The 17,392-nt window shown below is 40.3% G+C and overlaps 1 protein-coding gene across 6 annotated transcripts in view; it reads left to right on the top strand.

Moving 5' to 3' along the window:
• TBC1D30 (TBC1 domain family member 30) overlaps positions 1-17,392 on the top strand; it is a 104,452-nt gene that overhangs the window by 67,465 nt on the left and 19,595 nt on the right. For all 6 annotated transcript variants that reach the window (XM_061416593.1, XM_061416594.1, XM_061416592.1 and 3 more), the window contains 5 exons: positions 2,715-2,840; positions 4,448-4,633; positions 10,117-10,285; positions 12,267-12,435; positions 17,063-17,168. In XM_061416593.1, coding sequence (XP_061272577.1) covers positions 2,715-2,840; positions 4,448-4,633; positions 10,117-10,285; positions 12,267-12,435; positions 17,063-17,168 — 756 coding nt within the window. The remainder of the gene's footprint in view (positions 1-2,714; positions 2,841-4,447; positions 4,634-10,116; positions 10,286-12,266; positions 12,436-17,062; positions 17,169-17,392) is intronic.

Below are 17,392 nucleotides of genomic sequence, written 5' to 3'. Positions count from 1 at the left end.
TTGTTGATTATCTGTTTTATATACAGTACTGTGTATATGTTAATCCCTCACATTTCCCCCTTGGTAACCATAAGTTTGTTTTCAAAGTCTGTGAAGCTGTTTTGTAAATAAGCTTGTTCATATTATAAGCTAATCTTAATACTCTTAGAATTTGAACATTGAAGGTTCCTCAAAGTGTATATGAAAAATGGCATTATGAAGCAACTTTTCTGGATAAGGTAATGAAAGGAGTAACGGTATCCAGTGATTCCTTTAAAAGAATTATTCTTTATGGGAACCCATCTATCAGTTTTCTTGTGTGTGTTAGAGAGGGATGGTGGAAATGCAGAGGCGAAAACAGGCCCATTCTCCATGGAGCTGCAAAGGGTCAGACACGACTGAGTGTGCACACACACATATGTGTGCACACACACACAAACAAAAACACACTCCACCCGCCTCTCTCTCCATGGATGGCCAAGGAGTTCTTGCCCAAGCATAGAGAGTAATCTGGAGCCCAGTATAACAAGCTCATAAGATACTCTGGAATAGGGAATGGCTACCCACTTCAATAAATAATAGAATGGGAAAGACTAGCGATCTCTTTAATAAAATTAGAGATACCAAGGGAAATTTTCATGCAAAGATGGGTACAATAAAGGACAGAAATGGTATAGATCTAACAGAAGCAGAAGATATTAAGAAGAGGTGGCAAGAATACACAGAAGAACTGTACAGAAAAGATCTTCACAGTCCAGATAATCAAGGTGGTGTGATCACTCACCTAGAGCCAGACATCCTGGAATACGAAGTCAAGTGGGCCTTAGGAAGCATCACTACAAACAAAGCTAGTGGAGGTGATGGAATTCCAGTTGAGCTATTTCAAATCCTAAAATATGATGCTTGAACGTGCTACATTTACTATCCCAGCAAATCTGGAAAACTCAGCAGAGGCCACAGGACTGGAAAAGGTCAGTTTTCACTCCAATCTCAAAGAAAGGCAATGCCAAAGAATGCTCAAACTACTGCACAATTGCTCTCATCTCACATGCTAGTAAAATAATGCTCAAAGTTCTCCAATCCAGGCTTCAACAGTACGTGAACCGTGAACTTCCAGATGTTCAACCTGGTTTTAGAAAAGGCAGAGGAACCAGAGATCAAATTGCCAACATCCATTGGATCATCGAAAAAGCAAGAGAATTCCAGAAAAACATCTACTTTTGCTTTATTGACTATGCCAAAGCCTTTGACTGTGTGGATCACAATCAACTGTAGAAAATTCTGAAAAATATGGGAATACCAGACCACCTGACCTGCCTTTTGAGAAATCTGTATGCAGGTCAGGAAGCAACAGTTCAAACTGGACATGGAACAACGGACTGGTTCCAATGGGGAAAGGAGTGTGTCAAGGTTGTATATTGTCACCCTGCTTATTTAACTTATATGCAGAGTACATCATGAGAAACACTGGGCTGGATGAAGCACAAGCTGGAATCAAGATTGCCAGGAGAAATATCAATAACCTCAGATATGCAGATGACACCACCCTTATGGCAGAAAGCAAAGAAGAACTAAAGAGCCTCTTGATGAAAGTGAAAGAGGAGAGTGAAAAAGTTGGCTTAAAATTCAACATTCAGAAAACTAAGATCATGGCATCTGGTTCCATCACTTCAAGGCAAATAGATGGGGAAACAGTGGAAACAGTGACAGACTTTTCTGGGCTCCAAAATCACTGCAGATGGTGATTGCAGCCATGAAATTAAAAGATGCTTGCTCCTTGGGAGAAAAGTTATGACCAACCTAGACAGCATATTAAAAAGCAGAGACATTACTTTGTCAACAAAGGTCTGTCTAGTCAAAGCTATGGTTTTTCCAGTAATCATGTATGGATGTGAGAGTTGGGCTATAAAGAAAGCTGAGTGCCGAAGAATTGATGCTTTTGACCTATGGTGTTGGAGCACATTCTTGAGAGTCCCTTGGACTGCAAGGAGATCCAGTCGGTTCATTCTGAAGGAAATCAGTCCTGAATATTCACTGGAAGGACTGATGCTGAAGCTCCAATACTTTGGTCACCTGATGTGAAGAACTGACTCATTTGAAAAGACCCTGATGCTGGGAAAGATTGAAGGTGGGAGGAGAGGGGTATGGCAGGGGATGAGATGGTTGGATGGCATCACCGACTCAATGGACATGAGTTTGAGTGAGTCCATCACCAGGTGGTGATGGACAGGGAGGCCTGACATGCTGCAGTCCATGGGGTCGCAAAGAGTTGGACAAGACTGAGTGACTGAACTGGACTGAACCCACTCCAGTAATCTTGCCTGGAAAATCCTACGGACAGAGGAGGCTTGCGGGCTACAGATTACGGGGTTTCAAGAGAGTCAAGCGTTACTGAGAAACTACACAACAGCAAAGATAATCTAGCTATTCTACTGAACTGAAATAAAATTTGATATGTTTTTGTTTTCTTAACAATATCCTTAATGGCTGGATTGTTACTTGGTACATAGTAGGAACTCAATAAATATTAATTGAAAGAATAAATAAAAGTCCCTAATTGGTACAGTTTAGTACAGCAGACTTTTCAATGAGGTTCTTAGTTAACTTTCTACATATAGGCTTTATCTCTTCTGGTAACAGTTTTCATTTTCTTGCTGGATGCAGTCAGTATTGCCTAATAAAGAAAGATGAAATTATGTATTTTACTTTAGCATTCTTCTTTATTACTATTTTAGGTTTGGTTGACCCTGGCAGATCATTATTTGCACAGTATAGCCATTGACTGGGACAAAACCATGCGTTTCACTTTCAATGAGAGGAGTAATCCTGATGATGACTCGATGGGAATTCAGATAGTTAAGGTAATACCTCTGAGTTTGTTTTATTGTCTTAACTTGGAAGATTTTTAAGAACCAGATGCGTCCTGGACAGACGATCAAGCCATGGTTTGAATGTGTATGTTTCCTGCTTCCTAATTTCATTAGTTTAACAACTTTTTAAAATGGGGAATTTGTTGATGCCTTGTCTTTGTGCATCTGCATGTTGCTAGTAAGAAGAAAGTGTATCCATTCATATTCGACTTATTTTGCTTGCATGATAGGAAATTGAAGCTCCTTTTTTGTTTAGCATCCGTCAGTGCTTTTAACTGGATTTTTACATCAAAGTCACTGAGAAATTTAGTTAAGCCTATTTCATATTAGAATAATTGGGCAGTTATTAGGATTTTGATAATTTCTTAACTGTCATTTTATGAAGATAGTTAGATTGACTGATGGGTTTACTTTACACCAGATGATTGAATGTTCAGGCCAGCTGTGGAGGCAGCCGAGGTTCACCTACCTGGATTATTACTGCTGATTAGAGCCTGGCACCAAAAGCCAAGGATGCTGATTTGATTTAATCCCATTATTCTCCTCTTACATAAGCCTCTAGGGCATGCTTTTTATTTTATATGAGTACATTACGTGTGATGCCTAGCTGAGGTTTTAAAAGGAAAGTTGTTTCATGTAAAGTTTGGTCACCAGAAGTTGGCTAATGTTTTGGCAGATTTGAAAATATTTTTTTTCAGGAGCAAGTACTAACTAAAAAGAGCTATATTTTCATCTTACTTGGTGTATTTCAGACAAGTTTCAAAAAAAAATGAAATTTTATACTGTAATATGCTTGAAAAGCCTCTGTATTATGCACATTTGAGCTGTTTGTTTGGAATTTCAGTATGTGTTCCCTAGAGATGAAGTATTCCATATTTGAAATACTTTCTTTCAAGTGGTGAGTTAAGGCAATGCATGTTTTATAAGAATCATGTTCTTAGAATCTTTTTTTCTCGTTGAAATGAATGTCACTAAAATGAATATGTCCTGAAAATCATAGTCTCTGCTTGATAATTATAGGTATTGCCTTCATTATATATTAAAGCACAGCAAATGTTTCTGTCCTTTTATACATATTTATCAAACAACTTGGACAGAATGATTTTTCTGTGTCTTTTTGGTACTGGTTGCATTTTGCTCCTGAATACTATTTGGAGTTTTGATAACTAAATATTTATATTTATATATATATATATATCTTTTTTTGATAGAAAGAAATAATGTTAGCACCTATCATACATGTGTTGAAATGACTTGTTTTATTTGAGATGTATCATTAAAATAAACTGTCAATTTATTTGAAAGCCTAATGTTATATTTGTTAATTCTGAGGGCCCTTTTGTGTTAACTCTGGAAATACTTTTGGTAGAAAATTTGCCTGACTGAAATTCCCCTTAAAAATGCCTCAGCATATTAGAAAACTAAAAGATACAAGCTTTGGTCTGTGTATATAAGTTGCTTATATATTTTAAAAACTAAAATCCATTTTGATAGTCTGACTTAATGCTGAGACAAAGAAAAAAACAAAAGTTGTTTTTTTCTTTTAGAGAGAGCATAAGGAGTTATTTTAAAAAGTGTTGTTTCCCCTCTCATTTTAGGATCTTCACCGTACGGGCTGCAGTTCGTACTGTGGCCAGGAGGCCGAGCAGGACAGGGTCGTGTTGAAGCGCGTCCTTCTGGCTTATGCCCGATGGAACAAGAATGTTGGGTACTGCCAAGGCTTTAACATCCTGGCTGCACTGATTCTGGAGGTGGTGGAAGGCAACGAAGGCGATGCTCTGAAAGTGAGTGTCAGACTCTGAAGAAGGCAACTGAAATTCTTCAGAGAGTGAAATACTAGAACTGTGGTTTCTCTTCCCTGATGCCCTACCTCCTTCCAAAGTATATACTGTATCTTTCTAATTATCCATGATTTCCCCAGGTTAAAGCTCACAGGACAAACTTCTGTAGCTGCCAAATTTGAGGAGAATGATTATGTTTTTAGCTCCCTTTTGAGAAATATAAGGACATATATGTGTGTGTGTGTGTGTGCGTTAGTTGCTTAGATGTGTTCGACTCTCTGCAACCCCAAAGGCTGTAGCCCATCAGGCCCCTCTGTCCATGGGATTCTCCAGGCAAGAATACCGGAGTGGGTTGCCATTTCTGTCTCCAGGACACACACATATATATATGGCTTTTTGAGGTTGAGGGTGGGGGAACAGACTCTCTCTCTCTCTCTCTCTCTCTCTCTCTCTCTCTCTCTGGTGTGCAGCATGTGGGATCTTACTTCCCCAACCAGGTATTGAATCCATGTTCCCTGGGTTGGGAGCTTGGAGTCTTACACTGGATCACCAGAGAAATCCCTGAGACATCATATTTTTAAACCAAGTTCCGTACTACTTATATTGATTACCCAGTGCTGCATAGCAAATCAGTTGCTTCAGACAGCAAATGTGTATGATATTTCTTTGAGTCAGGAATCTGGGCACAGCTTAGCTGGCTTGGGGTCACATTATCGTGGTATTCAAACTCTCAGCTAGGGCTTTAGTTTCATCTGAAGGCTCAATTGAGTGGGAAGAGCACTGGCCTCCAAGTTCATTCATGTGATCCTTGGTAAGATTTCATTCCCCACAGATGGCTGGACTGAGGGCCTCAGTCTTTTGCTGGATGTTGTCCTCTGCTTTGTGGGCCTTTCCATTGTGCAGCATGGTGGCTGGCATTCCTTAGAGCGAGCAAGAGAGTGAAAGAGAACGAGCAAGTCAGAGGAGACCATGTTACTGATCTGCAGCCTAGTATTAGAAGTGACATTCCATCACTTTTGCCCTGTTTTATGTTTTAATTTATTTTTAATTGGAGAATAATTGCTTTACAGTGTTGCGTTGGTTTCTGCCACACATTAATCAGCATAAGCATACACATGTCCCCTTCTTCTTGCACCTCCTTCCCACCTCCCACCCCATCCCACCCCTCTAGGTTGTCACAGAGCACCAGGTTGAGCTCCCTGGGTCACACAGAAACTTCTGCCATGTTTTACTTATTAAAAGTCAGTCACTAGGTCCAGCTCCTATTTAAGGGTAAGGGCTTATACAAGAGTGTGACTATCAGCAGGTATAGATTCTGGGGGGTCATGCTTTAAATTGCCTTATTTGTTATACTTAATTCTGGTTGGTTCTTCTTCTTTTTTTTTTTTTGATGTTGACCATTTTTAAAGTTTTTACTGAATTTGTTACAGTATTGCTTCTGTTTTATGTTTTGTGTTTTTTTTGGCCCCAAGGCATATGGGATCTTAGCTCCCCAACTAGGCATTGAGCCTGTACCTCTTGCATTGGAAGGTGAAGTCTTAACCACTGGACAACCAGGGAAGTCCCTGGTTGGATCTTCTTAACAGGTTGCTTTCATATCTGGGGTGAGGTATGAAGGAAATAGGCTGCAAGTGAATGTCTGCTGAAAGGTGCTTGTGTGGAGAAAGGCTATGAAAGTGAATGATATGTCTTATCTTTTAATCTTTGATGTCTAGGGCCTTTTTTTAGTTAAAAAAAATTTCTGGAAACATTTTGAGATGGGACGCTAGTAAGTTAAATTTGTAGGTCTGAATATGACTCAGTGAGTCACCACAAAAAGTCTTTATGAGAAATGAAGGATTTCAGGTGTCGAGGATGGCCACTGCCTTATTTGCTTGGGGTAATATATGGTTGCTAATTCGTATTTGGACCCTGAAACTGTTGTTGATTGCGGTGTTGTGTGATGGATGAGATAAATACTTAGTTTTTGTATTCAAGGTCCCACTCCTCCCAATTCTGTTTAATTATAGTGCATACCTTAGTGAGAGTCTCAGTAACTCACTTAATGTCATATGGAAAAATGAACACATTTTTCTCTTGGTTGTATACACATTGTGTTGAAATTAATTATAAATCCATCCTGACATGATCTCAATCTGTATTCAGCCTCTCAGACTTTCCATTCATGTATTTAAGGAAGCAGCTTTGAAGCTACTTGTGTATCACATAGTTAGGGGTGGAAGAGGGGGAGGCAGTGGCAAATCAAATACATGAGTTTAGAACATTTTTTATTAAAAGCAATTTTGTTTACTCATTCTGTATGCTTTACTCCGTTTTTTCCCCAGGTGTAATTTGCACGACTATGGAATGAGAGCTGTTTAGTCGAAAAGCTGAAATGAACAATTCCGGTTAGAGAGTAGGGTGGAGAGGTTTGGGATATGGGATGTACATGCCAATCAAATCATGAATCTCAGTGACGCTTGAGAAGCTAAAAATTCACATAAAAAGATGAATTAGACAAAGCTGAGGAACTGAATATTTATATTTCTGCTTCTAAGAAAATGAACTCTGTGGAATGAAATGACATCATGATCATTTGGGAATCTTGTGGTTAGACATTCAGTATGCAGAGGAAGGTTGGGTTCCTGAAGACAGTTCTTATGCTAAGGGAAATATTGGATGTCAGTGTTTTTCCAGGGGCTATTTTGGCCTCAGTAAGTTTTAGTTAATAGGGAAATAAATAGTTTATCAGAGTAGGTAAACCATTTTCCCTGATTTTTTGCATTTATTGTTTTTTCTTAGTAACTGAGGTTTTTAAAATAGTAAAAAACAGAGTTTTGAAAATAGTTAAAAACAAAGACTTAACTGTTTGTTAAAAATTTGAAGCTTCCCCATTATGTTTTTAATACTTCATTTTAAGGAGCAGTTTCAGGTTGAAGTCAAAATTTAGAGGAAGAAACAGAGATTTTCCATATACCCCCTGCCAATGCAGGAGACATAAGAGATACTGGTTGGATCCCTGGGTCAGGAAGATCCCCTGGAGTAGGAAATGGCTACCTACTCCAGTATTCTTGCCTGGAAAATTCCGTGGACAGAGGAGACTGGCAGGCTCCCAGTCCATGGGGTTACAAAGAGCTGGACATGACCAAGCAACTGAGCCTGCACGCACACTTTTGTAATAAGTGTATAGTGGTATCTCATTGCTTTAATTTGAATTTCTCTGATGACTGTGGTATGAAGCATCTTTCATAGCTTATTTGCCATCTGCATATCTTCTTTGGTAAGGTATCTGTCAAGGTCTTTGGTCCATTTTTTAATTGGATTGCTTGTTTTTTTATAATTGTTGAGTGTTAAGAGTTCTTTGTATATTTTGGATGACAGTCCTTTGTCAGATGTGTCTTTTCAAATATTTTCTCCCAATCTCTGGCTTGTCTTCCAATCTTCTTGACAGTGTCTTTCACAGAACAGAAGTTTTAAATTTTAATAAACTCAAGCCTACCAAGTATTTCTTTCATGGATTGTGCCTTTGGTATTTTATATAAAAAGTCATTCCCATATCCAAGGTCATCTAGGCTATATTTATCTCCTATGAGTTTTATAGTATTGTGTTTTACATTTAGGTCCATGATCCCTTTTGAGTTACATTTTGTGGAGAGTGTAGGGTTGTTCCAGCACCACTTGTTGACGAGACTATCTTTGTTCCACTGCCATTATTTATCCTATTTTTTTTTTAATCTAATGTTTGTTCTTTGAAATACAGGAGTGGGTGGAGCAACATAACTGGCTCTTATGTCTTATGTTCGACTTTGAGATGCCTCTGAACAGAGAATTTCATTGGGTCAGATGAATTACTGTGATAATTGGGATTTTTTTTTCTAGTTTTCATATAATTTTGAGGGATTGTAATCTTTTCATAAAACCTTATAAATTCATTTATATAATTCATAAAAATCTTTCTTGGTATTATGTAACTTACTCTAGATGAAAAGTGCAATGATAGACTGTTACCTTTAAATTTTGTCTTTGTGATCCCATCAGTTCCTCTTCTTCTTACCTGTAGAGTGTGAGGTCCCTGACAGAGGCCTCTGCTCTGCTAAAAATCTGTCCTCCCCCTGAACTGGCCTGGCTCCTCAAGGACTTCCTCCCTCCACACAAGCTGAATATATTGCTTTTATTGCTAAGCTCTTATTTCTAGGGTGATGATACATATACCTGGTAAATTCTGTCTGTGTGTAAGAAAGCTAAACTGATTCCCTGGATGGGTCACTCCTGTAATATAGGCTTCAGGGAGGCCTTTTTGAGAGGATATTCCCACCCTTGTTGACTTAGTCAAAACTATGACCCTGAAAGTAGAAGTTACAAGTCAAGGATGAGAGAAAAATGGGCCCTTGGCAGATCTGGGAGATAATTTTTTTTAAATAGTATTTTGTGAAAAAATATGAGACAGCTACTTCTCCACCACTGTATAGGGCCAGCTATGATTTTGCTCTTAATTTTGCTTTTCCTGTATTCTGGGAAATGTATAAGTCATCTAGGGATGAGGGCATTAACAGGGCATTCAAGCTGACAGGCAAAGGACCAGAGATTGACATATAGAACTCGGGTGTATTTTTCTGGGTCTTTCCAGTGGTTCTTGACATCTTAGAAAAGATAACCACGAATAGAAAAGTTAGGATGAAAACAGTAATTTGAAGAATATGAGGCAGTCTCATCTGATTTTAAAAGCTCCATATGCTCAAAACAAAAATGTACCATTTGTTGCATTGTCCCAGGAGAGAACGTGGACAAAAAGCTGACATGGGTTGTTCAAAAACTCAGGTTGATGGTCAGTGAATCTTGCGATCGACTGCTGTCGGGATATTCCATGATGGGCCAGCTGTGAGTTTTCAGATTAAGGTTGTAAAATTGCATTGATATCAAGGAGTTGACCTTGAGATTTCTGCTGGATGCTGAGAAAGCTTGAGCTCCATGGCTTGTCAGGGAGGCTGAGGATTATATCATCACAGCTACTTCCAGGATGAACTCAGGTCTAGTGGCCCAGCTAAAAATTTTAGACAGCAGCAGATTCGAGGTCAGAGTGAGTTAAACCAGTGGTCCCCAGCCTTTTTGGCAGCGGGGACTGGTTTCATGAAAGACAGTTTTTCCATGGATGAGGCTTGGGCAGAGGAGATGGTTCAGGCCATAACATGAACAATGGGGAGTGGCAGATGAAGCTTCACTCGCTCTCCCACTGCTCACCTTGTGTTGGCCAGATTCCTAACTGGCCAAGGGCTGGTGCCAGCCCATGGCCCTGGGGTTGGGGACCCCTGACTTAGACATTTATGCCACTTGCTCCTTACCTTGAAGTGGAGAGGAGCCTTGAAAATCCAGAACATTTGGTGCTGACACGTGTAAAGAATGGTGTGCTTTGGCTGTCTTTTGCCAATTTGAATATGTTCTATGTAGGACGTGTTAGTATAGCAAGCAGTTTTTGTGAAGCAATCTTATTCTATATCTTTTTTCTTCAGATTATGATTTACCTTATTGACAAGGTACTTCCTGAAAGCTATTTTGTCAACAATCTCCGGGCACTGTCCGTGGATATGGCCGTCTTCCGAGATCTGTTGAGACTGAATCTCCCTGAATTATCTCAGCACCTGGATACTCTTCAGAAAACTGCAAACAAGGAGAGTGGAGGTAGTGATGATTCGATGCTATTTTACCTTTGAAAGTAGTTTCCTTTTCTGATACCACTGTATCTGTGAGCCTAAACCTTGAATAGTGAAACATGGTTTCAGATATTTCACTTGGTCGGAGCTTGGTGCAGTGAAATAGATTTCTAGAGAACAAAAACAGAACTAAAAACAAAACCCAAATGGAGGGCCAGATGTTGACTCTCTAACTGGTTATGGTTAAGAAGTCAGTCAGGAACCCAGTACCTCACCAGTACCAGCTCACCAACTATATATTGTAGTCTAGGTAAAGAATGGTATCCGTGCCTCGTTATCGGTTAATCTGCTCTAAGTTGGCATCAAAACTATAGGAGTTCTTTAAAATTAAACTACAGGTACAGCTTGGGCGAGCCTGTGGTTTTGCTTCAACCACTGAGGTTATGGAGAGTAGAATATGTATTTTCATGAGGTTGTAGGAGATAAAAGCAGTCCTTTGGGCTGAGATATTTAATGCTCCTTTTATTCACTCATGTGAAGTGAAGGATATTTAGACTTACTTGAGATAAATGGACCAGTTCTTACTGGAGAAGGGCTCTCTTGGCCTTCAGGTAGAATCTGAGCCCTGAAGGAAGGGACGGGGTTGATTAAGGTGGCAATGGAGATGGCTCTGCAAGTAGCTGAGTCTCTGCCATCTAGTTGGCATCACCAGCTTCCCAAGTACCCGAGCTTCTAGCTGTCATCATACCCACTTCTTGCACTTCTCCAGATACCAAAAATACAATGTTTGCTATGTTTTCTTTAAATGGCTGTCAGTTCCTGACCCATGCATTTAAATCTGGGAAAATCTGAAAGGGTTTTGAGGACCTCATCTATGATTAAAATACACTGGAAATTATAGTGACACCCAGGTGTCTCTAAGCATTTTCTTCCAAGTAGTTGGAGTAATCTTATTTAATTTGGCTGTGCAGTATACTTGTGCACCAGTGAGGATTTCATAAAGCTTCCAGCAAGACCAGATTGGCCTGTTCCAGAGTCAGACACACTTCACTGGGCTCCACATTTGCCCAAATGCCTTGGTGACCTTAGATACTAGCCTGTGAACAAAGATACTCCTTTGTGTGTAGGTAAGAAGGAAGAAAGTGGATACAGGAAGACAGATCTTCTTTTGCTTGTACTTGGGTAAATGTACCTTCTGACTGTAATTTGGAGAAAGGATTAGTCTAGTATCTAAATTTTTATATTTCATTAAAATATATGCTTATGCAATCATAATGAGAAGTGGGAGAGGACTCTATTGTTTTAGTGAATTTGGAAAGTTCAAAGTGAGCTGGATCCCAGATCTTTAAAACTGAATGTAGTTTAGTTAAAAATATTTTAAAATGTCACTTTGCTTAATCTCCAAGTATTTGGGGATTTTCCAGCTTTCTTTCTGTTATTGATTTCTGGTTTAATTACATTGTGGTCTGAGGACTATGGATAAATTAACAAGTAAACAAGTAATTGCTTATGAGCAATTTTATTTTTATCAGCAGCATTTGAATAAAAGTAGGTTTTAGGAGGTTTTGGAAATCAGCTTTTACTTTTGAGTGGTTAAAATCCTTTCTTTTATCCTGTTTTTTATAGGGAGAGCATCCTCCTTGATTTTCAGTGCCCCATAGTAGGTACACTCAAATTAAATTTTAGGTTAAGATTTCTGAAATGTCACAAAGAATTTGTGAAGTTCATAGTATTGCAATTTTTATTAAACACACCTATGTTCTCCCCCTACCCCCACCCAAATAAGGAAAGAACAAGAATTTAGAGAGATTAAAAAAAAAGCAGCCATAACATATTGGGTTGGCCAAAAAAAGTTCTTTTGGTTTTTCCTGTAAGATGTTATGGGAAAACCCAAATGAACTTTTTGGCCAAGCTAATATTTGAGTGGACATGAGAGATTGAAAGCGGGTATTTTCATATCTTGCACACCATCAATTCTGCAGAAATGTAGAGTGTTTTTTTCGTTTCAGGTGGATATGAGCCTCCACTGACCAATGTCTTCACGATGCAGTGGTTTCTGACTCTCTTCGCTACGTGTCTCCCTAACCATACAGTTTTAAAGATTTGGGATTCAGTTTTCTTTGAAGGTTCAGAAATCATCCTACGGGTGTCGCTGGCTATCTGGGCAAAGTTGGGAGAGTAAGTAATTTCCCCTTCCTGTTCTGTACTGTGGTGTGAGAGTCTTCCAGCGCTTTTGTTCTCCAATGTTTATTCATCAATATTTAAATCAATATTCATCAATATTTAAATGTGAGGAAAAGAGAAAGTTGTGAATGCTGTGCAATTGCTTTTGCCTTCTGAACTCTCTGTCGGCTCATCAGTGAATGTTGGGGGCAGGTGGAAGCTGTTTTAGAGAAGGGGGCAGGCTGTTTCAGGCCTGGAGTTCTCCTCCTCCTCAGTGCTGGCGTCCTGGCAGGCCCACGCTGTTGGCATCTTTTCTAAACCTGGTTGTGGAGAGGGAGAGGGACTTAGGTGGAAGAGGAACTGAAAGATCTGGAGACAGCTGTGTGGGTTTGTTGGTTAAGACTGCAATTTGGCTTATGTTTGAGTCTTTATAATTGTTTTGTTGTTCAGTCGCTCAGTCGTGTCTGACTCTTTGTGACCCCATGGACTGCAGCATGCCAGGCTTCCCTGTCCTTCACTATTTCCTGGAGTTTGCTCAAACTCATGTCCATTGAGTCAGTGATGCCATCCAACCATCTTATCCTCTGCTGCCCGCTTCTTCTCTGGCCCTCAATTTTCCCAGCATCAGTGTCTTTTCCAGTGTGTTGGCTCTTCACATCCAAAAGTATTGGAGCTTCAACTTCAGCATCAATCCTTCCAGTAAATATTTAGGGTTGGTATTTTGTGGAATGTGATAAAATTAAACGAGATACTATGTATAAAGGTATCTAGCATGGTGCCTGGTGCCTAGTCAATAGTAGAACACATGGAACTTCTTTCCTTTCATCAAGAGTTAATTCCATTTGAAATCTATTACCACCAAACATATTTCACTTACATTCTTATCTAGTATCAGGGCTGAAAACACTAGGGTATTTTCACCCATCTCTAATGTATTATGACTATTACATTAAATATCTGCCTTTGGGTAATGGGAGAGACATCAGGATGAAATTGTTACAGTTAACTGAACATGCAGAAAAGTTTTTAATGTTTCTTTCCTAGAGCTATTTTTAAATGACTTGAGTGGGTGCCCGTAGACAACACGTTAGAGAACTTATAAATCACTTCCAGTGTTTTGTTTCAGAAACCTCTTAAGTAGCCTTTTTATTGATGGGAAGTTGTTTCCTGAGAGACTTGCAGCATTTTTTAATTTTGTAAGAAAAATCCACCAACTAACAATTCAGGGATTTAAAAAAAAAATCATTGTTGTGTGGAAGTGTCTTTAAATATCACGTAGCAATCTCCTCTGCCTTTGTTTCACTGCAGATAGCTTTTCAGTGAGTCAAATAAATTCACCTGTGGGGGATTTGTTGTGACATTTACATACCTGTTTACTTTCTTCTGATGTCAGCCTTTTTCTGCAGTCGTGTATTTCCAGCCTACTACTTCACAAACTGAGCATTGGTAGTTTCTCTATTACCAGTATCACACTCTAGCCATCGTGATAGTTGCTGGATAATTAGCTTATAGGATTAAAATACTACAGCACTTGACTGTATGCTGGGTTGATTCTAGTCCCCTTTTTGTTAGTTCTTAATTATGGGGCAGGAGGAAAAGAGGTGGTTCTTACTTTATTCCTATGTATTCTACCCATTATCTATCAGAATTTATTAATATGGTCATCCCAGGGATGTCACACTATTGAAATAATAATAGCTACACTTAATATCCAATATTCACAGAGTGCTTGCAGTGGACAGGCATGATTCTAAGCACTGTAGATGTAAAATTAACTCATTTAATCTCACTGTCATCCTAGGAGGTAGGTTCTATTATCATCCCCATTTTACAGATGTCATCACTGAGGCATAAAGGACTTAAGGAAATTGCCCCCACGTCACCCAGTTTGTAAGTGGAGAGACCTGATTTTGAGTGTGGGCACCTTGGCTGTATTATCTGTGCTTCTAATAATGTGAATCTACTGATTATAAATGGCTCCTGTTTATGAAGTTCAGGAATCTGTGAGTTAGACTGGTAGAATTTTAAATGTTTCAGAGTTTTTGCTCATTATAATTTTCACATGTGTTGAGCATTAAGTGAAAGGAAAGGCAACTAACACACAACATCAAGGGCCTGCAGTTATTATATTAAGAAGATTAAACACATTATCTTACTCACTTCTCCCCACAACCCCATGACGTAGGTAGGATTATTCTCCCTGTCTTTTCAGGTGAGAAAATTGCCCCAGGAACGCTGACTAATTAGTTCAAGGTCCCACAGCTAGTGAGTAGAGCTGGGATTTAGCCCTGGATCTTTCTGACTCCCGGGCCTGTCGTCTTCCCCACCACCTATCCATTGGAAAAGTCCTGAACATCCTGCAGATGATCTCTGGGTCATGTGTACCGCAGTGACATCAGGGCTTCATGTGTGCGTATCCATGGGCCCTTCCCATCACCTTGATTCTGCAACGTGAAACTTCCTCCTCTGCTCGTACAAGGGCACTTGTGGAACGTGTAAGCTGTCGACCGTCAGCAAAGTCTCAGCGGCATCTCTTTCATGTGTCCTTTCTTCTCTGACCTGACTGCCTTGGCTCCCTCCCTCATTGCCTCATGCCTGGCACAGCCCTCCATGGCCTACCATCACACCCTACACTTGCCATGCCGCCTCGGGGGCAACCTTGCCAATGGCACGTCTGTTCCCACACTCTCTGTTAAAGGCCTTTCCGTGACTCTTGTCCTGAGAGGGCTCAGCAGGCAGATTAGGCCTTTGCGATTTGCTCTCTGCACCTCTCTACCTTCAGCTTCCCTAGTGGCTCAGTGGTAAACAGGAGACAAGGGTTCGATCCCTGGGTCGAGGAGATCCCCTGAAGGAGGAAATGGCAACCCACTACAGTATTCTTGCCTGGGAAATCCCATGGACTGAGGAGCCTGGCGTACTGCAGTCGAGGGGGTCACAAAAGAATTGAACACGACTAAGCAGCTAAACTTCCAGTACTCTTGCTTGGAAAATCCCATGGACGGAGGAGCCTGGTAGGCTGCAGTCCATGGGGTCACTAAGAGTCGGACACGACTGAGCGACTTCACTTTCACCTTTCATTTTCATGCATTGGAGAAGGAAATGGCAATCCACTCCAGTGTTCTTGCCTGGAGAATCCCAGGGACGGAGGAGCCTAGTGGACTGCCGTCTGTGGGGTCGCACAGAGTTGGTACACGACTAAAGCGACTTAGCAGCAGCAGCAAGCAACTAAACAACACCATCACCCTCAGCTCTCTCTGGCTACCCCTGGCCATACAGCCACCCCCACTGTGATCTGTGGACCTACATGCATTTCCCCAGGTAGGGCCTTCTGTCTCCTGTATGCACGTGTTTGGGATGCTTTTTCCTCCTTATCAATCTGGAGAATATTTATCAAAACTCACCTTAAACATTACTTCTCTTCCTCACTCTCCACCTGGCCTCCAGGATAAACTTAACCACTTTTCAGTTTATGCCCACATGCTGCTCTAAATTTTTGCATCGGCACTTCAACGGTTTATTTCATTTATTTACCTACATGATTGTGGCAATGTGATTTGAACAGAACTCTAGAGCCTGAAGTTTTCCCAGGATCATATTTTTTTTTGACTGGCTTTATGGAGATCCCCCAACCTTAGCATATGTCAAAGAGTATGTCTTATGATTGGTAAGGCAAATAGTTTTTCTGCTATGCAAAGAATGACATAATAGATAAATATCCAGGTCTCTGCTTTGGGTAATTCCTTTTTCTTCCCTCTCTAGAAGAAGAATTAAAGTTTCACCTGTCTCACAGGATGGCAGGTGACAGTCTTTATTTACCTGTTGAAGCAAATGCAAGAAACAAGGTGTAACTGCTATGTTTAAAATGGATAACCAACGAGGACCTACTATACAGCACATGAACTCAGCTCAATGTTGTGTGGAAGCCTGGGTGGGAGGAGAGTTTGAGGGGGAATGGGTACATACATACATACATACATACATACATACATACATACGTGGCTGGGTCTCTTCAGTGTTCACCTGAAACTATCACAGCATTGTTAATCAGCTGTACCCCAATACAAAATAAGAAAAAAAATATAACAGGGTGTAATCGCCAGCTAGCAGCAGTGTCCTGAGAAGATTGGAAAGACTGTGAAAATATCCTGAGGACTGATGAAATGTGCAGATGAAGTTCTTGTGTGTTTCATCTTTCATTTCTACCGTGGTTTGGTTTCAGTCTGTCAATGGTACTGCTGTTTGCAAATTGAGAGCAACAGATTCCCTCCAGGGGATAATTGTTCTTGGGTACCCAATTTCTTAGTTATTATTTCTGATCAGTGATGGGTGTTCAGATGTGTAGAAGGTGTCATGTGGGAGCAATAAAAATGCCACAGGTGGAGCTGTGAGTCAGGAGAGTGGTATAGCAAAGGAGGAACTCACCCTGGAATAAGGACCACTGTGTTGACCTTCCAGTTTTTAAAATCTTTTCTCTGCCTACCACAGGCTGTACTGTGAGGGTAATCATAGGATTTTGACTTCCATTGATTGCTAACGTGGTTGATTTGATGGCAAGGGAAAACATGTCTTATTGTGCCTGCAGCGTGTGCCTAATAGCAGGGGTCTCCTAAACAATTCCTTTTTCTGTCCTTTCTTTATCTAGGCAGATAGAATGTTGTGAGACAGCAGATGAATTCTATAGCACCATGGGGCGCCTTACCCAGGAGATGCTAGAGAATGATCTTCTGGAAAGCCATGAACTCATGCAGGTGAGTGGGCAATGCCTGCCCCGCTTGGCTCAGGGGACCCCAATACCTTGAGAACAAGCAGAGAAAGGAAGAAACGAATAATGAATATTTATTATGACTTTCATTAAACAATGTTATATTTCAATTATGGCTCAAATAAAGCTGGAAAGTTTTTTAAAAAACCAAAAAATGCAATACAAAAACAAACAAACAAAAAACCCCATCAGAGCACCGGCTCCCATCAC

This window comes from Bos javanicus, chromosome 5 (genome assembly GCF_032452875.1).
Source record: "Bos javanicus breed banteng chromosome 5, ARS-OSU_banteng_1.0, whole genome shotgun sequence".
Lineage (NCBI taxonomy): Eukaryota > Metazoa > Chordata > Mammalia > Artiodactyla > Bovidae > Bos > Bos javanicus.
Note: the sequence above shows the minus strand (reverse complement) of the source record. Positions and strands in the feature narration are given on the sequence as shown.